The sequence below is a fragment of the Bos indicus genome, chromosome 1 (assembly GCF_029378745.1).
Source record: "Bos indicus isolate NIAB-ARS_2022 breed Sahiwal x Tharparkar chromosome 1, NIAB-ARS_B.indTharparkar_mat_pri_1.0, whole genome shotgun sequence".
Lineage (NCBI taxonomy): Eukaryota > Metazoa > Chordata > Mammalia > Artiodactyla > Bovidae > Bos > Bos indicus.
Genome location: NC_091760.1, coordinates 45,306,309 through 45,324,070, shown reverse-complemented (window position 1 = coordinate 45,324,070; position 17,762 = coordinate 45,306,309). Strand labels below are relative to the sequence as shown.

The 17,762-nt window shown below is 36.9% G+C and overlaps 1 protein-coding gene across 2 annotated transcripts in view; it reads right to left on the bottom strand.

Moving 5' to 3' along the window:
• The window catches only part of TBC1D23 (TBC1 domain family member 23), a 57,001-nt gene that overhangs the window by 37,931 nt on the left and 1,308 nt on the right, over positions 1-17,762 (bottom strand). For both annotated transcript variants that reach the window (XM_019969675.2, XM_019969748.2), the window contains exon 2: positions 578-689. In XM_019969675.2, the coding sequence (XP_019825234.2) occupies positions 578-689 (112 nt within the window). The remainder of the gene's footprint in view (positions 1-577; positions 690-17,762) is intronic.

Sequence of the window (17,762 nt, the reverse complement as noted above, 5' to 3'; positions counted from 1 at the left end):
TAACACCCAGAGACCTATTTCCTCTCCCACCTTTTTAATTTGTTTTTTAAATATAGCCGTATCTGCAATTATATATCCTATTTTACTCATTGGTTGCACTTTCCCATTTCACTGAATAATCTTCATAAACATAAATTCTAATGGTTACAAAAGGAAGCACTGCCTTTCAAAACCTAAATTATTAAATATACCAAACACTACAGGCACACGGGCTTTCCCTGGTGGTTCAGACGGTAAAATATCTGCCCGCAATGAAGGAGACCCAGGTTCGATTCCTGGGTCAGGAAGATCCCTTGGAGAAGGAAATGGCAACCCACTCCAGTATTCTTGCCTGGAAAATGCTATGGACAGAGGAGCCTGGCAGACAACAGTCCACAGGGTCTCAAAGTGTCAGACACTAAAACTTTCCACTTGCACAGAAACACACACTTTAGCAAGCTGCTCTATTTGATTAATTTTCTAAATGTGGAATGCGCATAACAGTATAAAGTCCTCTGCAACTAAGACAGCTGAAAATCAAAATTCTAAAATATTGTTCTTAAGTGATTACATTTTACTTGTTTTAGTTTCCAGTTACCTTCCAAACTTTAGCCCTCAGATCAGCAGGCAGTGGCCTCCCTTGAATTATATTTCTCAAAGTTTCAAGATCACAACCTCCTGCTTCCAGAGCTTCTTCAAGATCTTTTTCCCTGAAAAACAAGTCCTCTTTATTAAGATAAATTTTTGGTTTTTTTCCTTCCTCAGTACTTCCTCAATAAATATGGCCTATTAAAGGTTAGCCTGCATGCAATGCAGGAGATGCAGGTTCAATCCCTGGGTCGGGAAGATTCCCTGGAGAAGGAAATGGCATCTCACTGCAGTACTTTTGCCTGGAGAATCTTATGGACAGAGGAGCCTGGGGGCTACCGTCCACAGTGTCACAGAGAGTTGGACACAACTGAGCGACAGTACAGACTAAGAAAAAACGGTTCTCAGCAGCCAAAATGCAATATACTGCATGTTGTTTTCTTGAAAGGAAATCTCAGGTTTCATATAGTCAATCTACTCTTATTTTACACTTAGTTCTAGCAAGCTTATTTATCTGTTTTCTAAGATTAAAGAAATTTAAAAATAGTATACAGGACAAACAGTACTAAGAATTCACAGTAACAGTAATATTCATAGCAGTGATAATGACTAATACTTTCTGTAGGACTAACCTTGTGCCAGGCACTGTTCCAAACATTTCGTGTGTGTGTGTGTGTGTGTGTGTGTGTGTGTGTGTGTTTAATTCTTACAGTAACCCTATGAAGTAGGTTATATTACTGGTCCCAGTTTACAGATGCAAAAACTGAGGTAAAGGGAGGTTGTGTAGCTTATAGTTAAACATCTAGTAATAGCAGAGCCAGGATACAAATTTTAACAGCCTAGTTCTAGAATTTATGCTCTTAACGTTATGCTCAGATTGAGGCAGGAAGGAGAAGCCATAAAATCGGGCCAAGAATTCAAGGTATGGGAATACTAGCACAAAACTATAGAGATACCATGCCCAGAACAGTGCCTGGCTTATAGTGAATAGTCAATAAAGGTTAGAGGAACAAAAAAATAATCTAATGGCATCCCTGTATTTATTATATATCAAAGCAAACTACAACCACATCAAGTACATTATCAAGTAAATAATCAAGCAGTTACATTTAGTCTACTATGTTTAAGGAGAAAAGCACGAAATAAATTTTATTTCATATATATATGGTCAAAATTTGTAAAATTATTTGTAAGTTGAAATAATAACTTAAAAACCTTCACAAGGGTATGGATTATTTTTTAGCTGGGAAATAACTACTTAAAATAGCTAATCCCTCAGAATTCTCAAAAGCTAAGGTTCCAGTCATTATTTATAATTTTAGTACACAATGCACAAGAAATGTATATAAATAAAAATCCCTGAGCCAGGCAATTTCTAAAATTCTTTGGAGCAGGCTAAAAGGCAGAGCATTCCACTAGGATCAGGAAACCAGGATTTTGTCACATGTTTCTGGTTCTTGAAGAAAATAAATTACACCCATTACATATTCTCTCAGTAAGATAATGTAAATCTCCTCTATTCATAGGATTCCAAGAATATTAGTTTAAATATATAACTTTCCTAAAGTGCTGTCCCATTAATGGAAAGGAATTAAATGAAAATGTAATCACTTGGGATCATATCTGACAGAAAAGCTGGGATCAAATCTGAAAGATTTTCTTAACAAAGCTACTACAAATTTGTATGTTTAAGAATGTTCATATGTTAACCACATGTTTGTATGTTAACATTCGTATGTTAACCACACAAGAAACATTTCATTCTTTTGTTATTTGGTCACCAAAGTGTTAGACCAGAAAATGAAAGAAAGAGACTTCATTCAGTCCACAGTTGAGAAATAGTTAAGGCCTATAAGTGATAAAGACCGGGCTTCATCTATTCTGTTTGGCCAAAGTGTACGAGACAGCCTGTCAGAATCTGAAGGACTGTTTGTAACCATTAAACAGACAAAATTTAGTGGGATCTTTGATGAACAAATACAATTAATTTTAAATGATTAAATGTGTAAGTGAACTGAAAATACCATTTAATGAGATGAAATTATTTTTATCAAATTAATGAAGAACTAAATTTTTTTTCATTTTTCAGTGAAAAATCTTTGGTTTCTTTTTAAACTTTGCCAAATTCCTTACTACTGCAGACAACAAAGTCAGTACTTTGGGGCAAAATGTCCAACCCTCAATATACTTGATGATGATAACCTCTCTGTTGATACAGCTGCTATTGGATTCTCTGATGCTGTTCCCAGAGGACCACAAATGTGGTTTCCTGGAGCACAACCATAAGCAAGAAACCAGAATATGCTCCACTGTAAGTAGTCAAAGGCACTTCTCACAACTAAATAATTAAAAGTAATGTTATCTTCTGAACAAGGAGTTCAAAGGCTCAGTTATCAGAACTTCAACATTACAAATGTACTTATAAATGTAGTAAAAAAGCTGAAAACAGTGAAGCTAAATAATTCATGTAAGAGTCAATTTCCTATCAAGAGAGTATTTAGCTCTCAGAATTTTCCTTCCCCCAGAGCAAGTTTCTTTTCATTTTTGAACAAGCAACACCTAACATTCAAATAAAAAATGCATGTCTGGTGGAGTATGACTGAGAGGGTTGTGCTTTTTAAAGTCTTCTTCGGTTATGGTGGCTTCCCACCATCTCTATAAGCTAGAAGTTGACAGAAATGTACTAGACAGTCTGACAGGCCTTAAAAATAGACAAGAACGGGCCATGTTTAATTATCTTAGTAAATATAAAAAATAAGTAATTATCTTCTCTGCTCAGAAGGTCTAAGACAAAACAAATCCAAACATTTGGGGTTGCAAAGAAACAGGAATGTACGTCTTCCTGCCTCTGTGATCTTGAAACTATAGTATTTATTTGCATAATAGTTTAGGGCTTCCCAGATGGAGCTTGTGGTAAAGAACCCACCTGCCAATGCAGGAGACATAGGAAACACGGGTTCAATTCCTGGGTCGGGAAGGTTCCTTAGAGGAGGGTATGGCAACCCACTCCAGTATACTGTCAATGATCTATCAATGATATATTTTTGAAACTTAAATACAATCTAACAAAATTTCTCCAGAGTTGATGTTCTGTAGCAAAATCACCCAATCTAATTTAAGCACTGTAACCCAAGCTGCTTTAGAATTATAGCAAGGCGAACAGTATATGATAAACTTTAAAGGAAGTTAAAATATGTAAAAATATTTGGTTCTATTTTTGAGCATGGAAGAAAATTAATTTTGGTGAAGGGGTGTCCTCCCCATGTCCTCCTTCCTGTGTAAGGAGTTAAAAGTAGAGGGTGAAAGGTGGCTCAGACTTGTCAGAAGAACTTTCATATGGCTTCGTCAGTATTAATTTCATGGCCTAAGACTTCAAGCACATTCTTAACGCCCTGAAGTTCACCCCTTCACACTCCTAACACATTCAGAAAGCTGCAAACTCCTAACACGGGGTTATTCGAACCAGTTCTGCCGTCTCTGTTCCCATACTTTGCTCTAGGAGGACTCATCGGGAAACAGAGACAACTTCATGATGCTATCATGAAGATTCACCACCGTTTGTTTCTTTTGGGCATCAATCTACCTGAAAATCTCCTATCCACCACTTTCTTCAGACTCCCCTACCCAGTCACTTTACTTCAGGTGACATTATTTCTGATTTCAAAGAGAAAATACAGGCCAGCAGGCTTCTCTTCCCTTTGATCTCAGCCACTCTCCAAAATAAAATGAGTAACTGATCTTTATCCCAGATACCATTTCCTTCTTTTCTACATGCATAGATGTCTAGGGATGCTTTCTCTAGTCTAATACTGATAACTTCATGTGAGTCTTATATCCCTGACCCACCCACCCCCCCACCTCCCTATGCTGACTCCTCCGGAGCCACGAGCCACCAGTTATCCTCTCTCTTCTATCTTCCACTTCTCTTTTGCTATTGCTCTTTCCTCTGAGCCAACATGCTCAAGGATTGCTATTAGAAACAACATCAATAACAAGCACAAAAACTCCTCCAAACTTTCCTGTCCTTCCACACTCCTGGTTGTTCCTGTCCCAGCAAAGCTTTTGGAAAGTATTCTTGACAACACATGTGACCACGTCTCCCTCATCTCCCACTCACCTCCTCCTCTTACACACCCAACCATCCCTCTTCCTTCTCTACTGCCCACAACTCCAGGGCCACTCTCCCTATGTTACTTCAAATGATCAAATCTTTACCTTGATTTGACCTTCCCAAAACATCAGACTACTTTTCTTTCTCCAAAAAAATAAAAACGATAACAACTAGCCAATAAGCACCCGAGAGGCACATGTCGTCATTAGCCATTAGGGAAACTCAAATCAAAACCACAATGAGGGATTCCTTGGTGGCCCAGTGGTTAAGAACTCATCCGCCAATGCAGGAGACACAGGTCAGTCTCTAGTCTGGCAAGATCCCACATGCCCTGAAGCAACCAACCCAGTGCTCTAGAACCCAGAAGTCACAACTACTGAGCCTGTGCACGCTAGTGCTATGGTCTGCAGCAAAAGAAGCTACCACAAGGAGAAGCCCACACACCACAGCTACAGAAAAGCCAGAGCACAGCAATGAAGATCCAGCACGGCCAAAGATTAACCATTAAAAAAAAATGTTTTTAACCCACAGTGAAAAACAACAACAACAAAAAACAACCCACAATGACACACCACTGCACGCTCAGAAGGACGGCTAGTATCAAACTGTCCTAATGGAAACTGGAAGCATCATACATCGCTGGTAGGAATGTAAAACGGTACAGCTACTTTTGAAACTGGTTTGACAGATCCTCAAAATGTTAAACCTGCATTTTTAACATGTTGATACAGCCACTATTAGATTCTTTGATGTGGCCCCCAAGGGAACCACAAATGTGGTTTCCAGGAGCACATCTGTAAGCAAGAAACCAGAAAATGCTCCACTGTAGGTAATCAAAGGCACTTCTCACAAACTAAATAGTTAAAAGTATAACCCTCTCATAATTAAAAATACGACCCAGCAGTTCTACTCCTAGGTTTGCAGTATACCAAAGAGAATACAAAACATACACCAAAAACTCATACATAAATCACAAGATACTATATAACACATCTGTTAGAATAGCTAATATCCAAAAAAGGGGAGGAGGGCAAGAATATGAAGAAATTAGAATTCTTGTGCATTGCCAGTGGAAGTGATGCAAAATGGTGCAGTCAACTGTGGAAAAGTTTGGCAGTTCTTTAAGAAGTTAAACAGAATTACCATATAACCTAGCAATTCCACTTCAGGGGGATATACCCAAAAGAACTGAAAGCAAGAACTGAAACAGGAATTTGTACATCCATATTCACAGAAATATTATTCACAACACCAAAAACTGGAAACAACCCAAATAAGCATCAGCGTATGAATGGATGAGTAAAATGTGGTATATATAGACAATGAAATGTTATCAGTCTTAAAAAGGAAGGAAATTCTGACACATGCTACAAGATGCATAAACTCTGAAGACAAATACTAAGGAGGTGAGGGGGAAGAAGTCACAAAAGGGCAAACAGCGTATGATTCCACTCACATAAGGTAACTAAAATAGGGAAATTCAAAGAGACAGAAAGTAGAACAGAGGTTACCAGAGGCCGGAGGTAGGGGCAATGGGGAACTACTGCTTAGTAGGCAGAGTTCTTGTTTGGGATGATGATGGCTGCACAACACTGTAAATGTACGGAATGTCACTTGACTGTACCTGTTAAAATGGTGAATTTTATGTTATGTATGCTTTACCACATTAAAAAGGGCAACGACAAAAAACTTTAAAAAAATATCTGTAACATTAGTTCTATGTATTCTTCATAATAGCCAAAAAGTAGAACCTAAATGTATGCATTATTCATAAAAGCCAAAAAGTAGAAACATCATCATCTTATGAATGTGTGTTCATACACTGGAATACTAAGCAATAAAAAGGAATGAAGTGCTGACAACATGCAACGCGTGCATGGACCTTGAGAATTATGCTCAGTGAAAGAAAACAGACACAAAGGCCACACATTGTAAGATCTCATTTACATGCAATGTCTAAAATAGCAAATGTATACAGACAGAAGGTGGATCATCAGGACCCGAAGTGACAGGGGAATAAGAGGGATACTAATGGGTATGGGGTTTCTTTGGGGGTAATGAAAATACTCTAAACTTAGATCATGGGTGATGATTGCTTAACTCTGGAAATATACTAAAACCACTGAACTGTACACTTGAAATATGTATTTCATGATTCATAAATTACATCTCAATAAAAATGTAATAAAAGAGTAAAAAATAATAATAAAAGAGAAAAGTTTCAGTTCAGTTCAGTCGCTCAGTTGTGTCCGACTCTTTGCGACCCCATGAATCACAGCATGCCAGGCCTCCCTGTCCATCACCAACTCCCGGAGTTCACTCAAACTCACGTCCATCAAGTCTGTGATGCCATCCAGCCATCTCATCTTCTGTTGTCCCCTTCTCCTCCTGCCCCCAATCCCTCCTAGCATCAGGGTCTTTTCCAATGAATCAACTCTTCACATGAGGTGGCCAAAGTATTGGAGCTTCAGCATCAGTCCTTCCAAAGAACACCCAGGACTGATCTTGCAGTCCAAGGGACTCTCAAGAGTCTTCTCCAACACCACAGTTCAAAAGCATCAATTCTTCAGCACTCAGCTTTCTTCACAGTTCAACTCTCACATCCATACATGACCACTGGAAAAACCATAGCCTTGACTAGACAGACCTTTGTTGGCAAAGTAATATCTGCTTTTCAATATGCTATCTAGGTTGGTCATAACTTTCCTTCTAAGGAGTAAGCGTCTTTTAATTTCATGGCTGCAATCACCATCTGCAGTGATTTTGGAGCCCAACAAAATAAAGTCTGACACTGTTTCCACTGTTTCCCCATCTATTTCCCATGAAGTGATGGGACTGGATGCCATGATCTTTGTTTTCTGAATGTTGAGCTTTAAGCCAACTTTTTCACTCTCCTCTTTCACTTTCATCAAGAGGCTTTTGAGTTCCTCTTCACTTTCTGCCATAAAGGTGGTGTCATCTGCATATCTGAGGTTATTGATATTTCTTCTGCAATCATGATTCCATCTTGTGCTTCTTCCAGCCCAGCGTTTCTCAGGATGTACTCTGCATATAAGTTAAATAAGCAGGGTGACAATATATAGCCTTGACGTACTCCTTTTCCTATTTGGAACCAGTCTGTTGTTCCATGTCCAGTTCTAACTGTTGCTTCCTGAACTGCATATAGGTTTCTCAAGAGGCAGGTCAGGTGGTCTGGTATTCCCATCTCTTTCAGAATTTTCCACAATTTATTGTGATCCACACAGTCAAAGGCTTTGGCATAGTCAATAAAGCAGAAATAGATGTTTTTCTGGAACTCTCTTGCTTTTTCCATGATCCAGCAGATGTTGGCAATTTGATCTCCGGTTCCTCTGCCTCAATAAAAATGTAATAAAAGAGTAACAGAAAAAGTTTAGAGACTCTTTAATTTAGGGCTTTAAGAGGAAGCTTGTATGTCAACCTTCATTTACCATTTCAGTGATGTGAGCACATCACTATGAAGGGTCCAAACCATATACCCTAGGGTTGCTGAGGGAAAGAGTTTGCCTTGCCTCTTTAATTTCTCAAATTGATACTACTTGTTAAATAACTATCAGAAAGGAACAGACTCCTAAACAGTTGCCATGGCAGCTCAGTAGCAAAAGCATCAAGAATCATGAATATAGTGGCTTAGAGACAGTGTGTTACAGAGAAAATTGTATAAAATTTAAAGTCAGAAAACGTGACATCAGATTCCACACACCTTTAACAGCTGTGTGACCTAAGATACAAACTCAGTTTCTTCACCTATAAAACGGCGTAGAATCAGATACCATCTAATCAAAAGACGTGGAGAGTATTTATACAGCACATGAATTATCTTCTTTTCTACTAGAATATCACTCCCACTCTCTGCTTTCTATTTCATCTTAATAACTACACCTTACCTGACTTTGTCTTTCCCAACTTTCTTGCTCAGTCTTGTACAAGACTCCAAAGGCAGTGCAGACTCACTGTTCCCCAAAAAGAAGAGCGTCGGACAGTGAGCTGCTGCTCACATGAGCCACTGCGGGGCGCTTGTGTCAGCACTCATGAGGCGCAAGTGAGGCAACAGTGAAATGTGGGAAACACTAAAATTAGAGGTAAGAGCAAACCTGAGTGTAGGGACATAAGTCACTCTTCATTTAGTCAAGATTAAATCTTCAGAGACAAAATAAGCATTCAAGAAGCGTGGGTTTTTTTATATAGAAAGCATACGTATGAAGTAGCTCTAGAATTAAGCAGTCATTCCCAGCAGCCTATCAGGCCTCTATGATTTCCTATGGCCTATTTAACTTCAGAATAGACTGTCCCCCGAGCATACTAAGATAAGTTGCTGAAACACTTAAGAGTATTTTCTAGGTTGGAAACCAATTGTCTTAATTCTCAGTCTATCAAGTAAATAATGTCAACTTTACTAGCTTTCAAAATTCTTTAAAATCACACCCTTTTCTATTATTATTTTAAAAATCAAAGAGTAGAGTAGTTAAAAAAAAAAAACCACTTAGGACCTAGAACGTATATAGTCACCTAAGCTTAGCAGCAGCAGCAGCAAGCTTAAATGCAGAGTACAGAGAAACTAGAGAAAACCCAAATGACAAATTAAAAAAAAAAAAAAATTAGTTTTGTGTCCAAAGTGGTCAAGATCTAAGATACATTATTATTTGATTAAAATAAAAAGACAAAAACTGCATTACTGGGGAAATCAATAAAAGCCAACACTTGCTTGTAAACACCAAGCATGTTATTTCTACTGCATAGGCTACCGTTCAAACCTGACTGCCAGCAGTGCTATGGCCGTCCCTTGGTGTGCTTAGAACATAAGCCACTATGAGCACAGGTTAAGCAATGTGCGGCCAGCTTCTCCATGCATACATGGCACAAGCTTCTGATCAGTTATTCAAAACTAAAAAAATAGCCAGCTAACTACTTGTGAGCACCAGCAAATTGTGTAACAGTGGCAAGTTGCACATACTGAGTTGTGGCTGCAAGATTTCACTTGTGCTGTCATACTTCCGGTTGTTTCCTAATGCCCAGGTCATGAGACATCAGCACCGAAGATCTGTCTGAACTTATTTTGCGTGACATTTGTTAGAAGTGAAGATAAGAGAACGTTGTTACAGATTCAATTGTACAGTAGATATGGATGGAATTGACCATAATATGTAATATGCAACATGTTTTTAAATACCAATCTCAAACTACCAAAGCATTCCAAGAACAAATAGTATGACGACACATTTGGAAATGACCATGACACCTTACAGTCCATGACAGCAAAATTTGTTAATTGTGAAATCTTGAATTTATCTGGATTCTTGTCAGAGTCAGCCACACTTATTACAGCATTTTAACAAAATGTATATTTGTTAAAATAGACATATGGGAAAAACAACACTCCACCAGCTTGAAAGAAGAAACAGTGAAACTATTATCAGGATCAGATCTACCAAAGCAGTTTCAGGAGATTCCCCTATCAAATACTGTAATCATCTGCAGAATTTAACTAGGAGCTTTGCCAAGTAGACAAAGTGCTAAATCTAGTCCTCCTTGTCTAAGAGGACAAGCATACACGATAGCTGCAATATTTCAGCACTGTGTTGCTCTGTAAACTACTAAAATTAGCTACATTACAAATGGAGCAGATGCTTTAAATTTTTATAAACTTATTTTTGACCCATAATCCATGTAGATCAAATTGCACCAATGGTATACCAATGGTGCCCCTTCCTCTGCTAACAATGAACTCAGGAATTTTTGTGCAAGCATTGAAAGAAAAAAGTGCTCACAACTTTACCGTACGTGTAACGCTGCAATGCATTCACTGTAAGACTTGGTGCACAAAAGGGAGAACTCTCTCTCCACTAATGAAAAGTTAACCTTAGAGAGTGCTCTAAACCTTTTCCTCTTCTATGCTTCCTCAAAGCAAAAAGTCCCCAACAGTCTGTTCTTTTCTATACACATAAGGTGATTTTCTAGCACATTTAGTGCACAAAGAAATGCATCACAGTCTTTCCCCAACCCAACAACCAAAGCACTAGTCCATCTGGAAACTGAAAATAGTGAACCTCTTTTACCTCAGAGAAAGAAGGCGATGAAAACAGCACAAGTCAACACAAAACAGCACTTTACCTGTTTCTAATACAAATTTCCACTTTACTCAAACTGGAATGAGAGAAAGACAACAGTATCCCATTGTTCACTGCAGCACTATTTACAATACTTAGAACAGAGAAGCAACCTAGATGTCCATCAACAGATGAATGGATAAAGAAGTTGTGGTACATATACACAATAGAATATTACTCAGCCATAAACACGAACACATTTGAGTCAGTTCTAATGAGGTGGATGAACCTAAAGCCTATTATACAGAGTGAAGTAAGTCAGAAAGAGAAAGATAAATATCGTATACTAATGCATATATACAGAACCTAGAAAAATGGTACTGAAGAATGTATCTGCAGGGCAACAATGGACAAACACACATACAAAATAGACTTATGGACATGGGGAGACAGGAGGAGAGGGTGAGATGTATGGAAGGAGTAACATGGAAACTTACATTACCATATGTAAAATAGACAGCCAATGGGAAATTGCTGTATGTCTCAGGAAACCCAAACAGGGGTTCCACATCCACCTAGAGGGGTGGGGTGGGGAGGGAGATGGGAGGCAGTTCAAAAGGGAGGGGATATATAATACCAATGGATGATTCATGTTGAGGTCTGACAGAAAACAACAAAATTCTGTAAAGCAATTCTCCTTCAATTAAAAAACAAACAAACAGAAAAAAAAAACTGGAATGAGAATAGAAAGATCACCAATATTCCTTTTCATGAAACCACTATTTTGGAAGATAAAGAAACAGTTATTGCAAATGAGGTGACAATATTTTGCAACATTTAGGCAGTTCTTCCCAAAGATATTTTACCAATGGAGATCAGAGATGGACAAAGAAACACATAATGGACTTATTTTTTTAACCTGAATTCCATCTATCAGTGATAACTTATTCAACAAAAAAGGAACTCAATTTATTTTCATGTCAGTGGTTAGATCTAAATGGAATCTACAAAATAAGTTCAAGAATGTTTGGTATTCAACTGCTCATAAGATGAATACATCCTCTGTGTCACTTTTATATCTCAAAACAGAGACTAGAAACTATTTAAAGGGGACAGTGACCACAAGAAAGCTATTTTAAAAGCAAGTTTCTTATTTCCCTAACATCACTGAATATAAACAATGAAAAAATTACTGAGGTGATAGTAATTAAAACTGTATAATTATTTATATGTTCTTATTAAATATCACTATACGTTCTCACAGACTAAATAAGTAAATCAAAATAAATTATGACTTTATTTCCAAATGATATAGATACATATATATTACTTATGTATTCACATATAATTAATATATAATTACATAAATACATGTAGTTAAATATATAAAATATTAGATATATAATCTAGATGATATTTGTAACCACAGTATCTCAACATAAAAAAACTGATCTATTTAAGTGATTTTTGCCAAGAGGCATGAGAACAGATTATGAAAACCAAAGAGATATGAAATGATAGTACATAACGCTCTGTATCCCATCCCACCACAACAGTCATGAATTACCCCTTCTTGTGGATTCAAGAAAGGCAATGTGGCCTGTGCACAAAGCCTGTGCATAGCCTCAGAGCCTTATAGGTTCCACAGATAATGCACACATGTGGTCAACAAAGCACATCTTTAAATACCGTATGTTCAGAACACATGGTGATTTAATGTAAGATTAGCATATTTTTAACTGGGTTCTCTCTATCTGTTAAAGTATCTGCAAACTATACACAGTGTATGCAATCAACTTTAGAAAGAAAGGGCTTAGAGAGCCATGAGTTTAAGTCCCAGATTTTCCACTCACTGGGTATATTGTCTAAACTCCCTATGCCTATCTTCTCAGCCCTAACAAGAAAAGGACAATAACTCATAATTTCCCTTTCTCATAGAATTTGTTCTAAGAGCCAAAATGAGACAGTATATATAAGCATGTTATCCTTTGTATAACAAAGGATAAAGTTCTATACAAACATATAGTATTTTCTTACATGTTTTCTTCTTACTAAAATCATTAAACACCACAACAACTAGTTTTACGTAACAACTGCTTGAAAGTAAGGAAAGGACACATTACAGCATTCAGTTTGGAATGAAAAATCCAATAAAATGCTATGTCAGCTTAAAGACAAGAACAAACTCCTTTAATCTTCAAGAAGAAGGAAGATGTAAAACACATTATTTAATTAGTCATCCTTTTCTCAACTCAGGTGAAAAAGGTGAGACAGACCCTTAAAAATAAATGTACATTAAATTTCAGGAAATAGGTTTTCTTTTAACTGGTTCCTACTGCTCTTGCATTCCCAACAAACAACAATTTGCTCTTATGAACTTAATATATGAGGCTGATTTGCTTTCTGTATGTAATTCTCAATATCTAAATAAGTCACTTCAAGCACTGCTTCTTTAAATGATGAAAAAATTGAAATGCCAAAGCAAATCAGAACAATGCACAGTTTTGGTTTTAAATGTTTCAATTTTTTTTAAACACTACATAGCAGCTTGAATATAACCAGTATTTAGTTAATGTTAGCTGAATGAATTAAGAATGCTTTGCTAACCTCTATTTTGCTTTTTAATAGATGGTGTGGGAGGACTGGACTGCCTTTGATTTATACCAAGTAGAATCCACATTTCACCATAAGCAGCAGAAATGACTTGTAGGCATACTTTATCAATTCTGCTCAGAAGACACCTACCCGTGAGTTGGCTGTGTACCGGAGTACACTCAGTAGTGCAGAATTACCTGAACCGCCTCCCTATACTTACAGGGATGCACCTGTACTCCTAGCAGTGAGTACAAGTACATGGAAAGAAATTCACTGAGTACATTTCTTTAGCATGCAAAAACCAATTACTAACTCTTACCTGTGAGTATTAAAACATCCACAGGAACAAGGAACAAGTGAATTCTTATTTAGGAATTACCTCCAAAAACAGTAAAACCCAAATTATAATAACATTCATATAAATAGCATAAACAAAGTAAGTCTTCTTAATTTCTAACTTCTGTCTGCCCTCACAAAATCAAACAGTTGTCAACATAAAAACTCCTAATTCACACCAATATGGTTCACTTTCTCTTCATTTTATGTAAGATAATATCTAGTCTTCCCAGAACTACAAGCTATCAATATTCTAAGCAACAGGTTTCATTCTCTTTCATAGTAAATGTATTTCTTTATTGATTATATCATTCTGAAATTGCTACTACCTAATAATCCCTGAGTGATAATTTAAATCTCTATTTCCATGCTTATGAAATGGAAAGCACAGAATACTATTTACAAAGTGCACAAAATTTCGAAAAAGACCTCATTATTCTCAAAACAATTCCTATTCACATCTCAAATTAACAATAGAAGCCTCTTTATGAAACTGATATTTCTACAATTTTAACAAAAGCTTAGCAACAAATTTAAGAAAAGCTCTACAAAAAATATTAACTTAGCAAACTCAAAATACCAACAGTTGTTGCACAATGTCTTTACCAAAACAAAAATTTTTAATCAAGACTTTAGATTTTAAGGAGTTATTTCAGAAAGAAAGTCTCAGAAAATGAAAGCCACAATCGCAAACCTGGTTTCTTCAATACCCAGAAGAATGACCAATCATTGAACTACAATAATTTAACACTTGTTATTTTCAGATCTGTAGCTTATATTATTTAATTAAATTTATTTCAAACTGTAAACAATTTTACAAGGACTTCTCCATGCTCTCTGAGTTTACATGGCTGCAATTTCAGAAAGTTTGGGAGCTGAGGCAGTTTCTGATAACCCTAGATTTCCATAAAAATATAAGTATTACACCAGCAAATAATCACGCAGCTTACAAAAACACTGGAGTCAGAAAATTTATATGAAATGACATCTTGGTATATTACTGCACATGATTTTACAAAAATCTGTATCTTTATTCAGACAATAAACATTTGAGCCACCTGCCATCAGCACTGCCCTTGGGAAGTTCACTATCTAAAGAACAACAACAGGACTTCCATGGTTTTGTCGTGGATAAGAATCCATCTGCCAATGCAGAGGACATGGGTTCGGTCCCTTGTTCAAGAAGATTTCACAGGACACAGAGCAACTAAGCCCCAAAACCCCCAAGCACCTAGAGCCGGTACTCTGCAACAAGAGAAGTCACCGCGATGAGACGCCCAAGCACCACAACGAAGAGTAGTGCCCGCTTGCCACAACTAGACAAAGTTCTCCCAAAGCAATGATAAAGAAATAAATAAAATACCGAACAGTGGTAAAACATGCAATCAGATTAAAACTAAAGTATAATTATGTAATATATACAGTATAATGTGTTAGATGATACAATATAAATAGTAAAGAGAAAAATTCTCCTGACCAACTCATTGGAGATATACATCACCTAGAACTATGAACAAGAAATGCCATCGCCCAGTAGTGGTCGGTCAGAAATATGGAATTCCAGGTCCCAAGCAAACTTACTGAACCAGAATCTGAAATTTAACAAGCTCTCCAGGTAATCCCAATGCACATTTAAATTCTGAAAAGCACCGATCCAGAGCATAACTAAAAACAGTAAATAAGTAAAAGTGACATCTTGTACTTTTAAGTTCTTCAGGCCCCATCCTGAGCCTCTTTACAAATGAACAGATAATTTAACAAGTTCAGCTACCGAGTTTCACAGATCAGGATCAAAGAGTGAGATACCACTGACAACAAAGAAAGCACACAGGAAAAACTAATGAAAAGCAAACTCAAAAAGGGATGGCTATAGAGGGGCATTTAAGCAGCAACAGTCTACGCTTTCTGCCTAGATAGGCCTTAAAGGTCTCAATGTATTACAGAAGTATAACAGTAAATGATGTCTTTAAACCTGCCTCCTCTAACTAGACCACAAATTCCTTAAGGACGGGGACCTAGTTTTATTCTTATACACTCACATTTGTAAACTGAATGACCCTAAATCTTTAAGATGAGTTCAGTTACACAACAAGATGTTTAACACATTTCAGAAATTTTTCTATCTAAAAAGATTACAATAAATATGTCACAATATTTCTTTTTTTAAAGAATAAAGCTGCTCCAGTGTATACAAGAAGCACTCTAAGGACAGAGGCTTTACTGAACTTGTGGCTCCAGATGCGAATGTCTTTTCTGACTCTATTCAAATTCACTTCTAGGGGACCAGTGAGTGGAATGAGTACAGAAAAAGGATAAAGATTAGAAGACAATGGAGGTTTTTTTGTTTTACCTAGTTAGATAATAGGTAACTAAGGAGACAGGTACATGCATACATCTCTAAATATATGTATAAGTTCACATTATTTTTTTTTAATTTTATTTTATTTTTAAAATTTACATAATTGTATTAGTTTTGCCAAATATCAAAATGAATCCGCTCTGGAGGGTACATATCATATTTAAGTAGGTGTGTGAACAGAAGAGGCTTGGAGAGACTTTTCATTGATTACTTAAAATTTTATTATTATAGGGTTTACAAATGATGTGTATTAGTGTTTTCTTTCTTTTTTTTTTTTTTAAGGAGGAGAAATTAGTGAATAAAAAGCTAATTCACTTCAGTCAGCTTTCTGTCTCTGTACAAACATACCCAAGCACACACTCACATATTCACACACTACTTCGTAGTAAAATGAACATCTTGAATTTAGACTATAGAAGCCATAGATTTGGAGAAGGAAATGGCAACCCACTCCAGTGTTCTTGCCTGGATGGGGGAGCCTGGTGGGCTGCCTTCTATGGGATTGAACAGAGTCGGACATGAATGAAGCGACTTAGCAGCAGCAGCAGCAGCAGCAGCCATAGATTATTATAAACAGCTATTCCTTTAACTGTTTTCAAAAATCAAAATCTGTAATTTTAATCTGAAATGTATTTTTCTTAAAGAAAAACTATTAAAATAAGCAATAAAATATATACAAATAATAAAAAAAAAAAAAGGAGAGAATGGAGGGAGAATAAAAATCAAGAGAACACTCAGGGTTCTTCCACTCATGAAAATAAAAAGAGCAAAAACGGGAAGCCTCACCAAAGAAACAGCAACGCTACAAGAAAACAAATGCCACCACCAGCAACCATTCACTCCACGGTCCTTGCCCCTCTGAACCAGACACAAGTTCACAATCTGCCCAACCTAAGAACTCCCCAAAGACACCTTTTCTCTAGAAATACTTTCCCTCCTGGCCTTCAATCAGTTGATGACAGCCAGTTTACACTACAACAAATTCACTCTTCCAAAACAGCAAACTTTATGACATCCTAGTCATTACTCTCCAAACAAATCATCAATTTTCTTGTCTATGTCCTTGCTCATGCTATTACTTCATTCAGAGACCTTTCTGCTCTGTTAATTTGACCCTGCACCTTAGCTGCCAGCCACGAGTGGCTATTTAACATTTGAAACACGGCTAGACCGGACTGAGATGAGCAGTAAAGTGTAAAATACACATCGAGTTTTGAAGACCTGGTACAAAAAAGATGTGAAAGTATTGTTTGTTTGTTTTTTAACAATGATTACATGTTGAAAGGTTTTGGATATATTCAATTAAAGAAGATACATAATTAAAATTATTTTCACCTGTTTCTTTTTAGTTTTTAACATGGCTACTAGAAAATTTTAAATTACTATGTGGTTCACATTGCATTTCTATTGGACAGCACTGGTCTAAATCCTACTCATTCTTCAAGGCCTAATTCAAACACCCCCGCCCCCATACAGCTTTCCCCAATGACTCCAAATGGACGTGGTTTCTGTCTCCCAGAACTTTGACAACACTTTTATTAATACGTCCAAAGAACTAGGGCAATTTTATCTTCTTACCGAGTGTACCTCTACAGCTCCCCAACTCCAAGGTAAGTCAATTGAGAAAAGAAAGTACATCTAGGTAAGTTTTTATCTTACACCTTCATCAATAGTACATATATTGATGCTAAGGTGATGCCTGATGTCTGCTAAGTGAGAGCTGAATTTC